The sequence below is a fragment of the Myotis myotis genome, unplaced genomic scaffold (assembly GCF_014108235.1).
Source record: "Myotis myotis isolate mMyoMyo1 unplaced genomic scaffold, mMyoMyo1.p scaffold_m19_p_15, whole genome shotgun sequence".
Classification (NCBI taxonomy): Eukaryota; Metazoa; Chordata; class Mammalia; order Chiroptera; family Vespertilionidae; genus Myotis; species Myotis myotis.
The window spans coordinates 40,496,090-40,518,733 of record NW_023416319.1 but is presented as its reverse complement, the minus strand read 5'-3'; the positions used below and the strand labels follow the sequence as shown (position 1 = coordinate 40,518,733).

Here is a 22,644-nt window from a genome sequence, read left to right as displayed (position 1 = left end):
CAGCATCTTCCTTTCCTGTCTGTGTGCTTCCCAGCCAGGGCCCAGCGCCCTCCCCTCTACATGACCATCATAAGGGAAGGCGTTTCAACTGCCACTGGGAAATAGAGACACAGAAAACGCTGAGAAAGGAGTCCTGTTCCAGCACCACAAAGCTCCCCAGGAATGTCTGCGATGAAGGCCACGGCCCCCGCAAGGGCAGCGGTGTCACGGGGCCTGGAGGAGCCGGTTCTGTTCTGGGCAGCATGGCAGGCTGTCCGAGGAAGAACAGAATCCCTCTCACTCTCTCCCCCATCCTCCCCTTCCACACATCCCATGCGGGCTCTCCCAGCACTGGCCTTGGAGAATCACCCCCAAAGGCTGCCTTTCTCCCCCAAACTGCCAAACCCCAAAGGATCCTAAGGAGAGGATGCGAGGTCTGGTCTCTGGTTGGGGTAAGTCCTCGAGTTCATCCAGTTTCTCTCTGACCTTTACCCCTCAGCCCATTCGGGGCCTAGGACCCAACGCCATCCCCACATCCCCACCCAGGCCCACCAGCCAACACGCAAAGCCTCCTCCAGGAAAAGCAGGCGCTTTCACGGCACACGCACTGGTAGCAGCGCCAAGGCCCCACTTCCCATGGACAGTGCGGGCAGGGAGGCTCGGAAGCCTCTGGTCGGAGCCCCTGGACCGGGAGACCTGCGCTCTGGCTAGCCTGAACCCACCGCTCAGCAGCCATCCTGGCCGGCATTTCAGAGCGAGTCTAGATGTTACCTAAGCATCAGACAAGAGGCCTGACCCAGGCTTGACCTGGACCCCTCCCAGGTCCTGGAGCCTAAGGAAAAAAGTAATGAACCACCTTCCAAGGTCAAATGCCTCCTTCTACCCTGTCCCCCAGTCCCAGCCATGCCCAACCACCTTCACCTCGTCTTCCAGATCTATGCACAGCTGTGCCGTCATACATGAATGTCTCTCCGTGGACACATGTTTACTAAATTTATTTATTGAAAACGCCACCACAATAAATAGAATGCCGGTACCACCTGTCATACACAGGTAGCCGACAAAAGCAGGGCTATAAAAGTTGGGAAACTTTTCCCACCTGCCCTAAGCCCCCGGCCTGTTCCCAACTTACAGGGGAAGTTGGCACGGGGTCCAGAGGCATGAGAACATGTTGGCACCAAGCTGGGGCCGTCTCCCTGGCATAAGAGGATTGCAAGACAATGGGAAGGGCATCCTGTTCTTGCTCTTTGTGCTTAATGCAGGCCCGGTACTAACGACAAACATCGCAGGGGAGTGAGGGTACCCACCGATACGCTGGGGCTGCTGGACTAGAGGTTCCCTCGGCATCGTGCTAACACCGCGTGGAAACAGCATTCTCCGAGCACACCTTCAAGGCACCACCAGGTTCCCCTCCTCATGTGCCTGTTCTCACCCCGAGGCCTGGAACTCCCTCTCCCCACGCCTGCCCCCAGCGGAGGTCATCGCTGGCTCAGGTGGGACACCAGGTAGACGAGGCCCACCAGCAGGAGGCCACGCACGCCCAGCATCATGAGCAGGAAGAGCAGCAGGAGGGAGGTCACCGGCTCCACGGCGTGGTTGCCGAGATGCCACTGGGGGAAGCCCATGTTCACCAGCTGCCGGTTGAGGTCATTGAAGGGGGACTGAGCAGCGCCCAGCCTGGCTCCCCCCTGCTGCTGCCGGAGGCCGGGACCCCCCAGGGGGGCACCATGGCCCCTGTTGAGGAAGCTCTGGAAGGTGGAGACAGAGAAAAACGAGTGAATCCAGAGAAAGCTTCTCTGGAGGAGAGGACCGGGCAGAAGGGAACCCTGTGGGCCAGGCCCTGCCCTCCCCTCATCACCCAGGGCCACACCCTCCTTCCTCCGCAATCCCCAGATGCCACCCACAGGAATTCCAGCGACTGAGTCACAAGCTCTCGGGGCACAGAAACTGCATTGCCCATGTGGTGCCAGGAAGAAGTGCCCAGGACAGAGGAGAGAGAAAGGGGTCAAGGCGGGTTAGACTACTGGGCCGAGCACTCGGGCAGGCGTGTTTCACACTCCTCACTCTTCCTTTGAAGTCAACATTGGGTGGCCACAGGCTCTCCTCCTCCACTTACAATCCAGCTTCTCTCTCACCCAACAGACTCTGAAGAAAGATGCCGGCTCCAGGGGAGTTTGCTAACCAGCTTAAAGAAGGGAGAGCTCTTGGGTTTGAAGTCTGGGAAGGCTGCCAGCAGGAGGAAGAGCTAGGGAGGCAAGGGGCTGGGCAATCAATCCATCTACTGCGGGTTTTCACCAAGTTTTGACCACCACCCCTCCCCATCCAGCTCAGCTCTCTGCAAAGAGAACTTGAGGTTAGGAGTTAATGACCAGTGAGCTAAGGAGTAACTGGCCCAGAAGACAGAGGATGGCTGCGCCCTATCCACGGGGCGAGGCACCCACCTGTCGAGGGGTGCTGTTGCGTGGGGGGGCAGTGGTCCTCACGCGGGGGTCGTCATCCTGCACGATTTCCCCATTGGCCAAGATCCGCACCATCCTCCCAGGAGTGCGGGTCCCTGCGGGGCGGCACCTCTCCTCAGACCTCAAAAGGCTGAAAACACACACACACAAAACAAAACACCAGTTGACCAGAGATAGAGAGATGCTTGCTTTCAATGGGAGAAACTGCAATTCTGGGAGCTCACACTGGTGACCCGTCCTGAGCAGGCACTGCGTCTGATTAGTAAAAAGGAGAGAAATAAATGCAAATTATTTGCTGGAGGAAAACCTTTCAGATAGTGAGTGCACTGGGGAGACTATCGGAAAGGATCCTTGGCGAAAGGATTATTACCCACTGCTGCTGGCAGACCCTCCCTGTGGCCCCGGGCGCTGTGGCAGGTCTGCACAGGCTGGTCCCACACCTCCCTCACTCCCCTGGCGCGGTCTAGCTGGCCCGGGAGCATCATCCACGGGCAGCAGAGAAAGAATGCGAAGACCTTCTCTGGGTCCTAAATAAGGAGTGCAGGGACCAAAATCCCCAGGTTCTCCACCTCCTTCTGTTCAAATACTGCTCCACTGTGCTGTTCCTTAGGAGGTGCATGCTGAGGACCTGAGCTCTCCTCCCCAGGAGATCGGGCTCATGGCAGGGCCTCTCTAGCGCCTCTGCTGGCAGCAGAGGGCACTGGTGGCCACAGCCCGGAGCTGGGCGGAGGAAGAGACCTGCAGAGGGCACGCCCTCACCTGTCCCACACCCCGGAGCACCAGTCCCTCCTTTGCTAACTGGAGGGCAGGGCCCGCCTTCCTGAAAATGGGGTGGGGGGTGCCTCGGTGGCTCTGGGAGAGCCCCATTCCGCAGACCCCAAGGGTGTCCCTTTGGCTGGAGGTGGGGGTGGGGATCCTTCCAAGCCTCTTCCGAGTCTGTGTAAAGGCCATTCGCTCCCCCACCCCACCCTCTCCAAGGAGCCGAGCCACAGTTTTCATTTAAATTCCCAAAAGCACTTGTGACACCCAAGCCAAAAAGGGTTAGGAGCGCCCGTCTCTTGCCCGCGGCCTGGCCCTGCAGAAGGCCAAGTGGGTCCCAGCCCTCGAAGTCCCCTGTGCTTGGTCATCCCGACCCCCTGCGTGGGCTGTGGGCGCCGCCCGCCCTCGGTGCACCTGACCCTGATGGGGGAATGGGTGCTCCCGGGGCAGGAGGGGCCCTGCCCGGGCCGCCGAGCCCAGCTCCGAAACTGGGCCCGCGGTAGGAGAAGGATGCGCCCCGCGCCCCGACACCCACCTGCAGGTCCACTGGCCGCGGCTTCCAGGCCGCTTCCTCCCACCTGACCCCGCAGGAGGAGCCGCGGCGATGCGGCCCAGCGGGCGTGGCAGCGCCTCTGCAGGCCGCCGGGGGAACTGCAGCTGCGGGCCCGGAGGCGGAGGCGCAGGGCGCGGGAGGAGGGAGAAAGGGGGCGGGGAGCAGAGGGGAGGTCTGGAGGGGAGGGAAGAAGGAGGAAGAAGGAGTATGGAGAGGAGACAGACAAGTTTGCAGGAAGGAGAGGAAGGGGGAGGGAGAAGAAAAGGAGGGAAGGGAAGTGGAGCTCACAGAGGAAAACCCAGGGGTGGGGGCGCCCCTGGCCTGGGAGGAGAGGTGGGCACAGGCTCAGGACACCCGCATAGGTTTGCTGAGCTGGCTCCTTGGATGCCCCTTGAGTAAGACCTGGCCCTGCCCTCGAGGAGCTCCAACTCCAGTGAGAAAGACATGGTCTGAACCACAGAGCAGGTGTAAGGAGCTGCAGGGAGGGCTTCCTGAAGGAGGCAGCTTTTGAGTTGGCACCAGAAGGGTAGGCAGGAGTTTGCCTGTGGGGCCAATAGGGAAAAGCACTCCTGGCAAAGGGAACCACCGGACAAAGGAGCGAACAATCCACCTGTGCCTCCTTCCTGCTGTTCTCACTCCCGCCCTCGCCCCCGGACTTTCACACCCGGGCAAACGACTGAGCTTCTCAGTGCCCTCCTCTGCCAAATGGGTAATTCCTAGCACTCACCTCCCAGGATTGTGTGAAGATTAGTATGCGAGTCCCTGGCACACAGCCAGTGTTGATAAGCATTCATATTTTTTAAAATTTTTAATTTTTCAATTAGAGCTAATATTCAATATTACATTAGTTTCTGGAGTACAGCCTAGTGGTTAGACATTTATATAACTTACAAAATGATCCCCCGATAATGTCTAGTACCCCCAAAACCATGCATAGTTATTACAATGTAATTGATTATAGTCCCTATATTTTGTAACTACCAATATATACTTCTTAATCACTTCACCTATTTCACCCAGCCCCCCAGCCCCCTCTCACTTGGCAATCATCATTTTCTTCTCTGTATCTATGAGTTTGTTTCTGTTTTATTTATTTTGTTTTTTAGATTCCACGTATAAGTGAAATCATATGGTATTTGTCTTTCTCTGACTTATTTCACTTAGCATCATACCCTCTAGGTCCATCCATGTTGTCACAAATGGTAAAATTTCATTTGTATGGCTGAGTAATATTCCACTGTATACATGTACCACATCTTCTATGATTATCAATCAGTGGATATTTCTGGGAGTAGGCAGATGTTTATTGAGCATATATTAGGACCCAGGTGCCTGCTAGCTCCTGGTGGGGGGAGCAGAAAGAAGAGACTTCACCTTGCTCGAAGAACTCAGCATCTGCCACCATGGTTTAATTACTTGATTATGAAACCTTTTAAATAAAAAATGTTGAGCAGGTCCCCTGATATCTGTATCTTATTTGTGTATTATCTATTTGTTTATAAATCATACATGTGTACTGTGAGCACAGATTGGCATTGTGAATAACAGGTGGCTGCTAGAGTCAGCCTGGGTGTGAATCTTGGGACAGCTGCTCTCTAGTGGTGTGATGTTTGGCCAGTTATTCAACCTCTTTGGCCTCAGTTTTCTCATCTGTAAAATGGGGATAATAACAGAACCCATCTCATCAGGTTTTTGTGAAGCACTAAGCATTACTTTGTGTAGTGTTTAAAAGAGAGCATGGCCACAGTGAGTGCTCAAGAGCTGCTGACCATATTGTCCTTACTACTGCTCCACCACATGAAGTTGATTTAAAGTATGTACATTAAAAAAGAACGGGATTTCAAATAAGTATAAACTGAAATCCTGCTGCTTTCTTCCTGCACTCTGATACCGCCCAAGTGTGCACACACAGTGCCCACATGTAAGCGGTAATCCCAAGGCCAAGAATGTCAAACTCATGCAGCCCACAACGAATATTTTTGCAGCCCAGCCAATATAACAGTATGTACAAAATGATTTAATAAAAATTTCGTAACTTAATTTTTATAATACCCTATTATACATAATTAGTAATAACGAACTACAGCATTCGCTAATGACTGATCACTATAATCGTGTTGCATTCAATTCCCTGACGTGCCTTATGCACAGGCGCACCATTTCTTTCCACTAAGACTAGCAGCATATATTTTAGCAGCCGATTGCCATGTCATTAGTCTTGTACTGACTTGTTTGGTGTGCGCAACAGGAAATATTTCACTTTCGGAGAACAAGAAAAATAGGTTTATTTGCATTACACTTATTAATTTGTGCAGTTATTCGGTGTCTGGTAAGTTAATGTTCAAGAAAAATATTTTTATTAAAATGTTCTATTATTTTATGTTAACAATTACTCATTTATTTCAGCCCTTTGTATTCAGCATGTCTCTATTGAAACAAACCTACATTTCTATGAAAATTGGAGCTTTTGTCTTTTTGCAGCCCGCATAAACTTAACCTTGTTTGTTTGGCCCATGTTAGCCTTTGAGTTTGACGTGCTTGCCCGAGGCGGGTGCCTGATTGTCACAGGCGGTCTGTGGGTCTCCAGCCTGACTGCACATTGGAATTCCCTGGGACATTTAAATACAGTCCTGCGGCTGAGTTCCGTCCCAGAGGGGACAATGCCATTGATCTGGGATATAACCTGGGCATGGAGACATTTCAAAAAAACCATCCTCAGGTGATTCTAATGAGCAGCCAGGGTTGAGAACAATGGCTTTCAATGAACAGAGTCCATAAATGGGGCTCGAAACCTCCGTAAGCTGTGGGAGCCAGGGAGGAAATAGGAACGTTTGCAGGAAGGCTTGAGCTGGTACAGCCGTTGCCAAGGAGACAATCCAGCCGAAGATACCACGAGAGCTCAAAGGCTGAAGTAAATCCTTCCAAAGAAGGTCAAGTCCAGCGTCCAGAGGCAGTAGTGTTTGGCTGGCCTAGAAAAGGCCTGTCATTAACCACTAAAACCGCCGCAGGAGGCCGTGGGCCACTTTCCCTTCTTCGCCACTTCTTTCAGGTTCTCCCTGCTCAAGGGCCTACAATGGTTCCCTATTGTCTGCTTCAACAGACACAAGTCATGGGCAGGACCTTCCAATTCTGGCCCCAGCCCTCTTACCAGCTCTCTCCCTCAGTCTGCCCACCGGGTCTCCCCACTGTCTCTGAAAATACAACAGCAAATCCCCCGAAGTCCTGTTTTGCCTGGGCCTGTCTACCTGCCGGAAGGCCGTCCCACCCAATCTATTGCTCCCCGACACGCCCCCAAACTTTTATGCCAGCAGCACAACTTCGGTCTGGTTGTTCCATGTAAGAATAACTCCCGTGTGTGCCGGGTCCTGACACTTCCAACGCGCTTTTCCGGAGACCACGTCCTTCTTGTTTGGATTATGAAATAAGAATAGATGTTATTGTTCCCCTTTTGCGGATGAAGAAACTGAGGCTCAGAGAGACTCCCGATGACCTGCCTGCGGTCAGGGCAGGGCCAGGATTCAAAGGAGCACAGATTCCCTGCCCCGCCCCCTCCCTTCTAGGTGCTTTGCACCCACCAAACAGCCCCCCCAGGTTTCTCTCATCTCCGCTGCCTCTTCCCTGTGTGTCCCCCCCATGCAGTGCTATCAGCGTAAGACTGACCCCAGCAGGTGCCCCACCTGTGCTTTCGGTTCTTCTGGTCATTGCCAATCACTTACTTGCTCACCAGCTGACAGGTGTCCTGGCTCCTGCAGATGAAAACAATTGTTTTGCTTTAAAAGGAGAATATTGGTCTGTAATAATGGTAGAGATGATGGCAATGTGATTTTAAATATATTGATTTGTTTCTTTCCTGGTATTTCCTTCTCTCCTTCCCACACAAACATATAATCCGCTGTGTCCACTACCCAGAGTGTTGTGGCATCAATTCTTCAAGTGGCCCAGGAGAACGATCAGCCAGCACTCCGGGGAATCAGGAAAGAAAACCTTTATTCCACAGCGCTGCTAGTCCAGGGGATTCTGACCCAAAGCCTGAACTGCCAATGTGGGGAGGTTTTGATATAGATAGATAGATAGATAGATAGATAGATAGATAGATAGATAGAGATAGAGAGAGAGAGAGAGAGAGAGAGAGAGAGAGAGAGAGAGAGAATCTCTTCTCGTGGCGGGCCCCTCCCATGGGCTCTGTAGCTCCGCCCAAGTCCGTTAGAATGGGGCTTATAAGATTACTGTTTAACTAGGTACTGAACTAGGCTGTAAGCCCTCAAAGTTGCCCCCCTAATGTCCTTCTCAAGAGAATGGCGTGGGAGAAACGCAGAGCTTTGGTGCCTCTGTAGGTGTGTGCCCATTGAGGAGAGTGTGTGTGGAGAAACGCAGAGCTTTGGTGCCTCTGTAGGTGTGTGCCCATTGAGGAGAGTGTGTGTGGAGAAACGCAGAGCTTTGGTGCCTCTGTAGGTGTGTGCCCATTGAGGAGAGTGTGTGTGGTGCCTCTTCGGGAAGCTCTGGGAGAGAAGGAAATGATGGAAGCCCAGGGGCCGGGTTCCGGAACTCAAGGATGGACATGAGACCCAGGAGAGGCAATGGCCAGATAGTGACTGGACAGGAGGGGCCTTAGGTAGCCTTGCAGAGATCCCTGGACCCATGGTGGCTGGGGTGGGATGGAAGGATTCCTGTTCCCCCAGAAAAACATGCCGGATGTGAAGGAGCCAGGCAGGCGCATGTGGTGACCTTCACCCATGGACAGGTGCTGGAGGACAGTAATGACTGATGGAAACCCCAGTGTGATGAATGAGGAGGTGGGGGCTCTGGGAGGGAATAAGGTCTAGATGAGGCCATGAGGGCGGAGCCCACAATGGGATTAACCCCTCTGAGAAGAGGAAGAGACGCAACCAGAAGACAGCCCATCTACAGTCAGGAAGAAAACTCTCACCAGGAACGGAATCGGCTGGCACCTTGGTCTTGGGCGTCCCATCCTCCAGAACCGAGAGGAAGAAAGGCTGTTGTTTAAGCCATCAGTCTGTGCTGCTCTGTGACAGCAGCCACGCTGACAAGCGCCTCAGGGGAGAACCCTTCAGACAGAACACACCCTTTCCCCACAAAGGCCTGACCTGCACAGTGTCTCTACAATCCCATCAAAACGGGGGCTTGGAGGCCCGGAGTCACTCCCTGTCACTCTAAGCCACTAAAATCACACACAAACCAAGGACAGGCAGTGCCTGCTGCGCACAGGACACGTGCCCTGGAGCTGTGCTGTGCAGAGTGGTGTGGGAGCAAAGCGGCTGGTCTTGGTCCCGTGCTCCCGTAAAAATCTTCATTCCTACTTGCATACCTCGGACAGCGCTGGCATCAACGGGGAACTGGATGGAACTGCAGAATCTCAGGCCCTGGCACAGACCTCCTGAGTCAGGATCTCTAAGTCCGCAGCCAAGGAATCCGTGTTGTAACCAACTCCAGGGAATTCTTACGCACGCTGAAGTGTGGAAAGCACTGCTGTAGACCAGAGGATTTTCAAGCTCTTTTCATACATTCACATCACACCGTAATAGCCCCCCCCCCCCCCGCCACACACACACACAATATTTACAGATACTTTGAAAATATATCTGTAATATATTTTTGTAAGAAAAAAATGCCAATCAAGCCTATTTGATTTCACTATCAACTAACATTGTTCTTCTCCAACCTAGTTGCATATTAAAATCACTAAAAGATTTTCCTAAACAATTAGTTCCCAAACCAATGAACTCAGAATCTCCATGAGCTGAAGTGGAGCGTGTCTATTCCAGGTGATTTATTTTTATTTTTTTTAAATATATTTATTGATTTTTTTAGAGAGGAAGGGAGAGGGATAGAGAGTTTGAAACATTGATGAGAGAGAAACATCGATCAGCTGCCTCCTGCACACCTCCTACTGGGTATGTGCCCGCAACGAAGGTACATGCCCTTGACCGGAATCGAACCTGGGACCTTTCCAGTCCGCAGGCCGACTCTCTATCCCAGTGATGGCGAACCTTTTGAGCTCGGCGTGTCAGCATTTTGAAAAACCCTAACTTAACTCTGGTGCCGTGTCACATATAGACATTTTTTGATATTTGCAACCATAGTAAAACAAAGACTTATATTTTTGATATTTATTTTATATATTTAAATGCCACTTAACAAAGAAAAATCAACCAAAAAATGAGTTGGCGTGTCACCTCTGACACACGTGTCCTAGGTTCGCCATTACTGCTCTATCCACTGAGCCAAACCGGTCAGGGCTATTCCAGGTGATTTAATACGCACTCAGGGTGTGGACACTGATGTGCAATTTTAAAAACATCGCAGGATATGCTCCTCCACCAGATGACTGCCCCTAAACTTAAAGCTCTTAGAAGCTACAAAGCAGTGAATTCCACTTAGTTAATAAAGATAAATTTGTATAATAAGCCCCAAGCCCCAAACAGGAAACACTGCCCAGGGCACACCATCCTAATTAAAATCATTTGCCTCCTTTGACTAATAAAGACCAGTCACTGAGCCCTCAATATGGCACCAAACCTCAAGGAGACCCCCTGGTTACTTGGTGGCAAATGTACTTCATTGGTCCCCTGCCATCCTGAAAGGGCCAAAGGTTCATTCTGGCAAGGAATGAGTCGCGGGTGTGTTTCCTGCCCAAGAGGGCCTCCACTAGCTCCACACACATCCTATCAAGTATGTAATCTACAGACACGGATCCCACATAACATTGCATTACACAGGGCCCTGTCTTACTGCAAAGCAGGAGCAGGAGTGTGCACGTGACCAAGGGACCCACCGGCTGTATCACATACTACACCGGCCAGAAGCTGCTGGGCTCAGAGGGCATTAGAACTGCCCACTGAGGGCACAGCCAAGTGCCAGCTCAGAGGCAACAGTCTGCAAGCTCGGGGTGCCATCCTCAAGGTGGCATTCTAGACCTCGAATCAAAGACCTTCACATGGTGATGTGTCTCCAATTAGAAAAATACATGGATTTGGGAACAAAAGAGTGGAAACAGCAATGGCCCCACTTAACATCATCCCCAAGGACCCACTTGGGGGATTGTGTTTTCCATCCCCCAACTCTGGGCTCTGCAGGGTCAGAAGTCCTGCTCCCCAAAAGGGGAACACTGGTGCCAGAGAGCGATAAGCGAAGGCTGTAGCCTGTGCACTTTGGGCTCTTGTTCCTGGAGGCCAAGAGGTAAGGAGAGGAGTCCCTGTCTTGCAGAGTAGCTGGTCTTGGTCGCCAGGAGGAGGTAGGGACAGGAGGACCAGTTTGGCACTCAGGTGATCCCCAGTGGAATGGTAAAGGGCAGGTGTAGAAACTCTGTAAAGGGCACGTGACCAGAAGCTCAGAGCCCTCGGGGATGAGGGCCTGCGTGATGCCACGGTAGAACTGGGTAGCTAGAAAATCCAAAACCAATGATCAGAAGTAATAAGAGATCTTAGAAAGATTATTGTCTATAAATCAATTGTATTCTTAAGTACAGGCAGCAAAGAGTTAGAAAATTAAATGACCAAAGCAATACTCTTTGAAATTAAACTTTAAGAAATATATATAAAGCTCCTAGGGTTAACCTAACAAAGGATGGACATTTGGTCCTCTAATCCGTTCCATTGACCGATGGGTTTCTCGCTCTGCCATTGCCACACAGTCTTGATGACTGTAGCTATATAGTAATTCTTGAAATTGGTTAGAATGATTTCTCCCTCTGTATTTTGAGTTTTCAAAATTGTTTTAATTTTTGTAGTTCCTTTGTTTTTCCATATAAAACTTAGAATCATCTTGTCTATATCTTTAAAAAAAATCTTGCTGGAATGTTGATAGGAATTTTGTTAAATTTTTATGTCAGTTTGAGGAGAACTGACATCTTCACTATGTTGAGTCAAGCTATAAACACAGCCTGTCTCTTTCATGTTTTAATGACTGTAAATGGTATTATATTTTTAATTCCAGTGTCCATGTGCTCATTGCTAGTACATAAACATGCAATTAATTGTTGCATGTTTTTCTTGTATCCTATAATCTTGATGAACTCACTTATTAGTATTAGGGTTTTTTGTAGATTTCTTGGAAATTTCTTTGTAGAAAATCATGTCATCTGCAGAGAGAGAGGCCGTTTTATTTCTTCCTTGGCAATCTTTATGCCTTTTATTTCCTTTTCTTGCCTTATTGTACTGGCTAGAACTTCCAATAAGAATTTCTATAATAAGAGTAGTGAAAGCAGGCATTCCTTGCCTTATTCCCATTCTTAAGAAGAAATCATGGTCTTTCACCATTAAATATAGTATTAGCCATGATTTTGTTTTAAAGATGCTCTTTATCAAATTGAGGAACATCCCCCCTATTTCTATTTTTCTGAAAATGTTTTATCATGAAAGAATACTTTTTATCAAATGCTTTTTTGGATTGATTAATATGATCATGTGATTTTTCCATGTTAATGTGATCGATTAGTACACTGAATTATTTTTTAATATTGAGCCTGAGTTGCATGTCTAGAATAAACCCACTTGTTCATAGTGTATAAGTTTTTATAAATTGTATTTGCTAATATTTTGTTTAAGATTTTTTGCATGTATATCCATAAAGGATAGTGGGGGTTTTTGTTTGCTTGTTTGTTTGTTTGTTTTTACTATCTCTGTGTGATTTTTGTATCAGGGAAATCTAACTTCATGAAATGAATTAGTGTTCCCTCCTATTTTCTGGAAAAGATTGTATAGAATGAGTGAAAATTCTTTAAACGCTGATTTCCTGGTTGGTTGCTCTATCAACTGTTGAGAGAGGGATGTTCACATCTCTATGGTTGTAGATTTGCTTGCTCCCCTTTCAATTCTATCAGTTTTTGTTCACATATTTTGCATTTCTATATTTGGCGCATACCAGTTTAGGTTTGTTGTATCTTCTTGGTAGACTGACTGTGTAATGTCCCTCTGTCTCTGGTAACATCCCTTGCTCTGAAGTTTACTTTATCCTGCTTTCTTTTCATTAATGTTTGCTTAATATACTTTTTTCCATAAATTTACTTTCATCTTGCCTATATTGTTATATTTCAAGTGAGTTTCTTATAGCAGCATATTTTTAACCCACTCTGCCAACCTGTCTTTTATTTGATGTATTTAGACCAGTGGTCGCCAACCGGTGGTCCGGGGACCACTGCTGATCCGTGAGGTCCAAAAGGTTGGTGACCTCTGATTTAGACTATTTACATTGTATGTAATTATTGGTATGTTAGACCTTAAGTCTGCCAATTAATTTTTTGTTTTCTCTTTGTTCTATTTTTCATTTTTCTGTTTTTGTTTTCCTACCTTCTTGTGTGTTACTTGAACATTTCTTAGAATTCCATTTTTATTTCTCTTTAGTTTAGTTTTTTAGTTTGTCTCTATATAGCCTATTTATGTTACCTAATCATCTAATGCAGCAGTCCTCAACCTGTGGGTCGCGACCCCTTTGGGGGTCGAACGACCCTTTCACAGGGGTCGCCAAAGACCATCAGAAAACACATATATAATTATATATTTTTTTGTGATTAATCACTATACTTTAATTATGTTCAATTTGTAACAATGAAATTGGGGGTCACCACAACATGAAGAACTGTATTAAAGGGTCGCAGCATTAGGAAGGTTGAGAACCACTGGTCTAATGCAATCTAAGTGTAACATTATATGTGCATAACTTATCACGGTCTACTAGTGACATAATTTTACTATTTTGAGTGAAGTATAAGAACCTATTTCTCTTTATGTTTGTTTACTTTTCCAATTATAATGTAATGTCTTAAATATGTCTTCTACATATATTTAGAACACATCAGTGTTATAATTATTATTTCAAATGTCAAACATGATTTAGAAAACTCAAAGAGAGAAGGAAAGCCTATTGTATTTAGCCATCCTTTCACTTATCATGCTATCTCTCCCTTGCTGGTGTCCCCATGTTCTTTGTTTTATTTTTTCCTTTCTCTTTAGAGAACTTCCTTTGGTCATTATTTTAGAGTAGTTCTCCTGACATGACAAATTATTTTCATTTTCCTTCATCTGAGAATGTCTGGATATCGTCTTCACTGCTGATGGGTATTGCATTGGATGCAGGATTCTAGGTGGACAGGTCTTTCTTGCCACACTTGAAAAGTATTGTGTCCTTTCTTTCTGGCCTCAATGGTTTCTAGTGAGACTTTGTGAACTGGGTACAACGATAAGAAAGAGACAGATGGATATATAGAGTCTGGGAAAAGTCCATCAGTTGGGATGTATAGTAAAGTGGAACTTCAGAGCAATAGGGAAGGATAATCTTTTCACTAAGTGGTGCTGTGACAACTGGGTGTCCATATCAGAAAAAAATGAAATCAGATCCTTACCTCACATAATTATAGACATAGCAATAACAAATCCTGGCTGTATTATAGACCTCAATATGAAAGGCGAAACAATAAAGAATTTAAAATATAATTCATATATATATACATATATCATACATATATTCTAGGCCTCAGAGTAGGGGAAATTTTCTTAACATGTTATGAAAAGTGACTACCATAAAGGAAATTATTGATAAATTTTGCTACATTAAAATTTAAAACTCCTATTAATCAGGATACTGTTTTTAAAAAGTGAAAAAGCCAATGTGCGAGAAAATGTTTTTCCAATTCATATAGCCAACAAAGGGTTCAGACCCAGAATGTATAAAGAGCCTCTAGAAATGAATAAGGTACACAGTCAATAAAAATGTAGGCAAAGAATTTGAGCAAATTACAAAAGAAGAGAACCAAGTAGCCAATAAACTTTTGAAAAAGTGCTCAGCATCATGAGCATCTGGGAGAGAGGAACTAAAACCACTGTGAGGCTACCGCACCCTCATCCAGTAGACTCTAAGAAGTCTGAAGTGATGGGCGGTGATGAGAATTCCCACCCACAGCTGGTGGATGTGTATACACTGATACAACCACTGGGGAGAACCATTGACAGTTTCCTAGGAAAGGTAGACATCTGCATTCTTTAAGACCCAGGGCACAAGAGTGAATGCTCAGAAGCACCAGGTCATGCGTACAAACATTTTTCATATTAGAAACTGGAAAACAATGTAAATGTCCATCAAACTAAAATGGATAAATAAATTGTAGTAGACCCTACAGATGGAATGCTACACAGTAAAAAAGACTATGAACTCTAACTGCATGCAATACCATAGTTAATCCTAAAAATACTATATTGAGCCGAAACCGGTTTGGCTCGGTGGATAGAGCGTCGGCCTGCCGACTGAAGGGTCCCAGGTTCGGTTCCGGTCAAGGGCATGTACCTGGGTTGCGGGCATATCCCCAGTGGGAGATGTGCAGGAGGCAGCTGATCGATGTTTCTCTCTCATCGATGTTTCTAACTCTCTATCTCTCTCCCTTCCTCTCTGTAAAAAATCAATAAAATATATTTAAAAAAAAAAAAGTAAAAATACTATATTGAACTAAAGAAACTAGAAGCAAAATTCTTGTTGCATAGTTTCATTTATATAAACATCAACAGGAGGTGAAATTGAATTTTAGTGTTTAGGGATGTATACTTGGGTGGTAAAAGCATACTAGTAAGAAGCAGCAAAGAAATTATGACCAAATATTTAGTGATTAGTTTTAGGGGAGAGGGAGGAATTGTGCAAGGGACATGCACACAGTAAGCAGGGAGGCCATGAGGTGCTGGCAACATTTGATTGCTTCACCTGGTTGGTGGTTTTGTGGATGTTTACTTTATAACAATTTGTTAAATTGCAGGGGGCGCAGACCTGAGGAAGGAGTCAATTTATCCAGTTGGTGGTCGAACAGACCTCTATGCTTTCATTAGAGGCAGCCTGGCTAGGGATTAAGTGTATTGGCCTCTGGACCAATCAACTTGGATTTGAATTCTCTGGCTCTGATACCTACTACTTGCTGTGTGACCTTGTACCCTTTGCTTAACCTCTCTGTGCCTTGGTCGTCTTATCTGGGATTATAATGCTACCTAATGTAAGCTTATTAGCACTTAAACATGCAGTAAACTGTACAGGAGCTTTGCTAGATAAGTAAACATTCATACATTCATTCAACATGAAATTCCTTGTGTGCTTGTGGTAGGCTGGGCCCTTCAATATGCCCTCACAGGCCGGGAGACTTGGGCCATGGTGCACACAGAGCTCTCAGAACTGGGGCTTCATCTTAGAGTCAATATGGCTACGTTCCACTGAAATCCAGATCAGATTGCGAGCCCGGGCCAGGCTGAGCCCACTAGCTGCAGGGGCTCCCAGGCTGGGCATTCCTGCAGGGCCAGGAAGCCAGGCAGGCCTTCCCCGGCTGCCTGCTTCTTCTGGGGGCATGGGGGCTGGCGGTCTGGCACCAGAACCCCGGCGGCCCCTCCTACTTCAGGGCTCTGCAGAGGAGAGGGAGGTCAGGCTGTGAGAAAAGGAGCCGGGGGAGTGGAGGAGCTGGGGGTCCTGGCGCCTTTTATCCCGTCCACAGAAGGAGTGGAAACAGAAGTGTGGGGGTGGGGTGAACAAAAAGAAGGAGCCAAAAGCAGAGAACGAGGCCAGGCCAGCCAAGTGCTTTTTGTGGGTCTTAATTAAGCCTGGAGGCCCCATTGTTCCTTTCAGAGTGAACATATGTTCAGGGCCTGGCGGAGGTCTGGGACTGAAATTTCAATGGTGCCGGGTCCTGTGGTCGGCCACGGGCGGTGGGGGGCTGGGGGGGCGGTGTGGGGAGGCTCTTCCCAAGCCCAACAAGAAACCATAGCATCTCACAGCCTCCTTCGCGGGAGGAGGAAATGAAACAACTAGAATAGGTAGCAGATCCCCTGCCCACCCCAGGGTGGGAAAATAAGCAGGCCGTTCGGCCCTCGGCGAGCCTCAGTTTCCCAGGGCGCTCCATTCAGGTCATCGACAGGTGCCCATACCTGCTACCACAGGAGCAGGGGCCACCCAACAGCCGACAGCCCTCCAGCAAAGGGCATGAGCTCCAGGCAAGTCAAGCCTCTCATGCTTGCTCTGCTGTCCACCTTGATCAAGTGACTCAGTGTCTCCGAACATGTTTTCTCGCCTGTAAAGTGGGGGTGATGACTTCCATCCCATGCATTTGCAGTGGGAATTGAGGAGGCGGATCCCCGTGGAGCCCTCTGTACATGGCGCCTCACGCGTGTTTGCTGTTAGCAGCCGCCATGGTCATGACCAGTGAGCCTTCCCCTCCTGGAGGCCTGGTGGTGACAGGGAAGGCACAGGGGCCCGTGAGCACGCTCAGAGCAGAGTGAAGAAAGGACCACAGCACAGAGTGGCCAGCGGCCGGCAGAACAACACGGCCAAGTCTTACCGCGACGACTGCGACACACACCTCACCCAGGTCTCTCCATCTGCGAGGAAGACACGCTGCAGTGGCAGGAAACACAAGGAGAATGTGAAGGACCGCCGTCAGGCTCAGAGCCTGATTGACAGGACAGCCGCAGCGCTTCAGCCAGGAGAGACTCCGCCTGCTCCATCCTCTGCTTCGCCTCCCGCAGGGCACGGATCCCTGAGTCTTCCGGGTCCTCCTCGCCCGGGTGTGAGGCCAACACACCATCCGAGAGGCCCTTCCTTGATGCCAATGATGGATCCTCCTCCTCCTCTTGAGATGATGCCAATGGGACCTGCTCCTGGAGTGAGGCTGCCTATAGGAGGGCACATGCCAAGGGGGCCTGGGCCCCCAGTGATGAGACCTCCTGCCCGTGCCAGTATGGTGCCCACTCGGCCAGGAATGAGGAGCCCTTTCTGTCAGTTTATATTACTTGTTCGGCTGCAGGAAATCATGGTGCTGTGCCTCTGGGTGTTTCTAACAGCATGACAAGGAAGACTCCCTCCCTCTTCCTGTCAAAGGGAGAATGGTTTTGGAGGGAAGCAGTGGGACCAAAAAAAAAAAGCAATTTTCATTTGTATGATGAAAAGTGAAAATAAAATTGTCAACGTGTTTAGCTTAAAAAAAGAAAAGGACCTCTGCACAGTCCATCCGGGCTGCAGACACTCAGATGAAGAGTTCTCTGTAGACAGGAGGGCTGAAGGTCTTGCAAAACGCGAGTAAGTCCAGGGTGGGGTGGGCTGTGAGCCAGGGAGTAGCATCGCAGAGGCGCGTGGCGAGGGCTCTCAGCAACGTGCCCAAGGACTGAGCAGGCTGACCTGGCTGGCTGGAGGTCCTGTGGAACCTGGTGGGACAGAGGCTCGGGGTGTTGTTTGAGTGGGAATGTGAAACATAAACCCAGGCAGGCGAAGACGCTGAGCATCTCTTTCCTTAGCTCTCCAAGCAGAGCCCTGGACTCAGGTATCCCCCAAACCCCGCTTCACCGTAGGCGCAGGGAGCCACGGAAGCGTCGGTAGCTGCGGGCACTGTGGGGGCAGCAGGTTTCCATCCTGTGCCGAGGGAACTGTGGGTGAGACAGCCTGAGTGACGGGGACAGTCTCCAAAGAACCCACGAAGCTGCTCCTAGACCTAGAGCGAGATGACCAGCGTTTAGAAGCAACCACACCCAGAGAGCGCCCGAACCAGTGACAACTACAGCCGTCAAACAAGGACTTCCCTGGCTCTCCCCCTCCCGGGCTCACACCACAGCCAGCAGGAGCCCACCCGTCCGTGCAGGACCCCACCTGCTGCAGGTCTGAGCTGGGGGAGGGGAGACGCCCTAAGTAAAGTGGGAGTTTTTCTGACACTGGACGGACATTCTGTACTTGGAGAAGGAGGCTATGCGTTTGTTACCTGTCAGCGGCTGGGAACGCCCCCCCAGGCCTTTCAGGGAGGCCGAGATTTCCATTTCCGGAGAGACAATGAAGAGGCAGGTGGGAGAGGCCCTTGCAGGGGCTGTGGGGGGAAGTGACGGCCGGCTCATCAATGGATAGTATGGTGTCTTTTATTTAAGGAAAGGACAATATCAATGGGAGGAAACCAAAACGAATAAAAACGGTTTCCAATAAGGAGAAGGAAGAGACAGGATTGGAAGTTAGATTTCTCTGGAAGTATCTTATTTCATGGTTTTGACTCTGGATCCAGCAAAATGTCTTCCATAACCATGAAATAAAGTTAAATTTAAAATTAATATTTAAAACTAGACAACATGAAGCATATGGATTTAACTACAGTACAAGGTTGTGGTTTAACCACAGGGAACTATTTCATGACAGTAATGATATAACACAGTAATATGTCGCAAGGACAAAAAGAACTTCAAAGGTATCTTAAGTGGTAACTGGTAACTGTGTTTTAACAATAAATATTACTACACAACCTTATGTTAGTAGCCACAGAGTGCTTCACTCTCAACCTAATTCACACACAGCCTCCAGCAACTGGCTAAGGTCACCGTTGAAGGTGTCCCTACCCGCTTGTGGCTCCACGCTGCTGCTCCAGGTAAGCTAAGCCAATGCTGACTGAGATCCTCTCTCTTCCCCTGTCCCTCTGGATTACAGGAGGGCCATGTGCCAGTGGCCTCAATCTCCAAGGAGTCTAAGAAAAGTCGTTGATTTTCTGTTTATTCCCCCTTTTCTTGTTGTAAGTATAGAATGATGACTCCCAAGCCCTTCACATGTTGAAATGAGATCAGAAGTCCCATCCATTAAGTCACTGGTTATTTTAAGAACCCCCTCACTGATTACTTTGGAGGGTGTTAGAAATAGCTCAGAGTTCAATCAGAGAGGCAAAACCACCCGGAGCTACTCATATGAAAGGACTTCTCACAGGGACTGACCTTACTCCGTGGTGGGGCCTGGTGGCGCCAGCGATGGCAGGCTGTTGCTTCCCAGGCAGCTGCTGGATGGAGCCTGCCCCTCACAGGCAGGCAGGTGGGAAGGGGAGATGGGCATGAGGGGAGGGAGCAGCGGTCAAGTGGACCCTGTGAGGATGAGCGGGAACCCTCACCCATCTCTTACCACCTCCAAGCCTCAAGCTTTGATGATGTTGGTGACATCTACCCTTCATTATGGAAGTGAACACACCCCTGGCCCAGGAGTTAGAGAAGCTGAGGGGCACCTGGCAGGAGCTAGAGTCGCTGCAGTCTGGCTCCTGTCCCACGTGGACAAGATTCACCAGCAGGGGAGCAGCAACGTAGATGAACTGTGTGGTGCCCGGCCTTGACCTGCTGAGCATAAACATGTATAGATGCCTGCTGCTCCACTTTGCATTCCAAGTCTTGTGCAAAAGTGGACTGCGGGGCACACTCACCTGGAACTCTGCAGGGAAGGGGATTCTGGGAAACATAGGTCACTTTAGTGACGTTAACCCAATACATATCCACCACACTGGGCACATTCATTATTGCAAGAACCAGTACGTAAAGGAATAAGTTTAGCACTTAGCCTTCCTTTCCCATACAAATTTTATTTCAGGGTCATTCACTCGTTGACGAGGGAAACTTTTCATTCTGAGGCCAACTCACTCTGCTCTCTGGCAGTTTGCAGCAGACATCCAGGGAGCGTTGGTTCTCCTGGACGCGAACTCTCCAGCAGGCTAGCTCAGGCCCATTCACATCATGGTCTCAGGTTTGAAATTCAGCAAAAAGAGCAAGTCTTCACGAATAAATGCTTTTCAAACTTCTGCTTGCATCATGTTTGCTAGTGTCCTATTGGTCAACACACTAGAAATGGACTCTTCCTCCCAGTTGCAAAGGATGGAAAAATAGACCCACATCTCTCAGTGGCCAGCGCAGCACTGTCACCGGGCAGAAGGGTGGGCATGGAAGACACCTAGTTGTCTTACCATCTACCACAACCACCTTGCCACGGCCTCCGTAAATTCAAGCAGATGTTGTGGTTTATTTTCATTAAACTTTGTATTTTAAGATAATGGTAGATTCTTATGTGGTTGTCAGGAAAAAATTCAGTGTCCTCCATTTAAATGTGTTTTTCTGTTTGTTTCTTTGGTCTCTTGTTCCTGTCTTTTTAAAAATGTTGTTTATTTATTCAGCAGACATTTTTGAGCCTCAACTCTGTGCTAAGCCATTCAGGCTTTGAAAATATATGGGGCAACGCCAAGCAGGTGCCTTGGATGAACTGAGGGAAGAAGCTTCACAAAGGCAGCGCTGTTTGCCTTTTCTTGCCTTCCTGCGTATTTTTCAGGATTCCAATCTTGTTTTTTAGTGTATCAGTTTGTATATTTTTCTTACTGGTTTCTCTGGAATTACAATATACAGGGTGGGGCAAAAGTAGGTTTACAGTTGTTCAGACAGAAAATAAAAACGAAAAATGATACAAGAATAAAGTCTGTGCTTTGCAGACTCACAACTGTAAACCTACATTTGCCCCACCCTATACGTATGTGACTTACCACAGTCCACTGGTATCAACATTCCCTCGCTTTAAGTGAAGTGTGGAAACCTTACTTCCATTTAGATGTCTTTACCTTCCCCACTTTTAAATACTTTAAATACGATTGTCTTGAATATTGTATGGTGTTATAATTTTTGTTTCATCATTATATGAGTCATAAGACTCATGAAAGGGATATTCTATTGTATATGTCCATAGTTTTGCTCTTTCTCTTGTTTTTCTCTTCTTTCCAAATCCCCAACAGACCTTCTTTTATCACTTTCTTCCTGTTTGAAGAATTTCCTTTATCCATTCTTTAATATAGGCCTGCTAATGACCAATCTTCGAGGGTGTGGTGTGTTTCTTTCTTCATTCCTGAAGGATACTTTTGCCAGACATAGAAATTGTACTTAGGTTTTTCCTTTCAGCACTTAAAAAAAAATGTCACTCTTTTCTGGCCTCCATGATTCAGATAAGAAATCTGCTTTCATTGGAATTGATGTCCTTCTATAAGTTAACGTGTTATTTCTCTCTGCCTGCTTTCAAGATCTTTTCTTTGTCTTTAGTTTTCAGAAGTTCAATTATGATGTGTCTTGGCATAGATTTGTTTAGGTTTATCCTATTTGAGGTTAGCCCAACTTCTTGGACCTGTATGTTAATGTCTTTAACCAAATTTAAGGAGGTTTTCAGCCATTATTTCTTTGAACACTATTTCAGCTCCACTCTCTTTCTCTTCTCTTCTGGGACTGCAATGAAACAAATGCTAAGTCTTTTGTTATCATGCCACATGTTCAAGTTGGGTAAATTCTATTGAGTTGTCCTCAAGTTCACTGGTTCTACTCTCTATTCTCCCTGTCTACTAATAAACCTATCCAGCAATTTTTAAATCTTTTCTAAATTCTATAATTTCTATTTGATTCTTCAACTTCTTTGCTAAGATTTTTCTAATTTGTTTCAAGAGGATTTATAATTCCTTGTTGAATCATGTTTATGATAGTTACCTTAAAAATAGATAATTGCAGCATCTGATTCATCTTGGTATTGTCATTGGTTGATTGTCTTTTCTCATTCAAGTTATAATATTCCTCATTTGGGGTATGGTTTGTGATTTTCAATTGTATCCTGGATATTTTGACTATTGTTTTAGGAGACACTGGTCCTATTCAAATTTTAACTTAACTTGTAGTCACCCTGTTTAGATTTAGTGTTCTGGTCATGGTCTACTTCTGTGGGTTGTGTTTCTAAGGACAATCTGGTTTTCAGAAAAACTCAAATGGAGGGACAATTTACAAAATATTTGACCGATATTCTTCAAAATTGTCAAAGTCATCAAAAACAAGGGAAACTGGAGAAATTGTCCTAGACCAAGGAGCATAAGAGACATAATGATTAAATCCTATCTAATAAAAGAGAAACATGATAATTGGCGTACGACCGCTACCCTTCCCATTGGCTAATCAAGGTGATATGCAAATTAACTGCCAGCCAAGATGGCGGCCGGCAGCCAGGCAGCTTGAAACTAACATGAGGCTTGCTTGCTTCAGTGACGGAGGACTCCAACGTTCCCCACCTGCCTTGCCAGCCTCTGAGCTTGCAGTTTAAGAAACATAGTTACAGCCGAAACCGGTT

At 47.6% G+C, this 22,644-nt stretch overlaps 1 protein-coding gene across 2 annotated transcripts; it reads right to left on the bottom strand.

Annotated features, from left to right (window-relative positions):
• Positions 1-958: 958 nt before the first annotated feature.
• FAM241B (family with sequence similarity 241 member B) lies at positions 959-3,827 on the bottom strand. Of its 2 annotated transcripts, XM_036336950.1 has the most exons (4): positions 3,733-3,825; positions 2,663-2,693; positions 2,421-2,568; positions 959-1,727 (listed from the first exon to the last, which is right to left on the bottom strand). In XM_036336950.1, exons 3-4 carry the CDS (start codon positions 2,511-2,513, stop codon positions 1,458-1,460), a joined length of 363 nt encoding a protein of 120 aa, XP_036192843.1. In that variant the 5' UTR covers positions 2,514-2,568; positions 2,663-2,693; positions 3,733-3,825; the 3' UTR covers positions 959-1,457. The 2 variants fall into 2 exon arrangements, with proteins under 2 accessions (XP_036192843.1, XP_036192842.1); XM_036336949.1 differs by lacking the exon at positions 2,663-2,693 and having other exon boundaries at positions 3,733-3,827.
• Positions 3,828-22,644: the final 18,817 nt, after the last annotated feature.

Bases quoted from the DNA above. Each gene is read 5' to 3' on its own strand.
- FAM241B (XM_036336949.1), bottom strand. From the start codon at position 2,513: ATGGTGCGGATCTTGGCCAATGGGGAAATCGTGCAGGATGACGACCCC. The intron at 1,728-2,420 runs GTGGGTGCCTCG...TCCACCTTCCAG, and splicing joins GCAACAGCACCCCTCGACAG to AGCTTCCTCAACAGGGGCCA.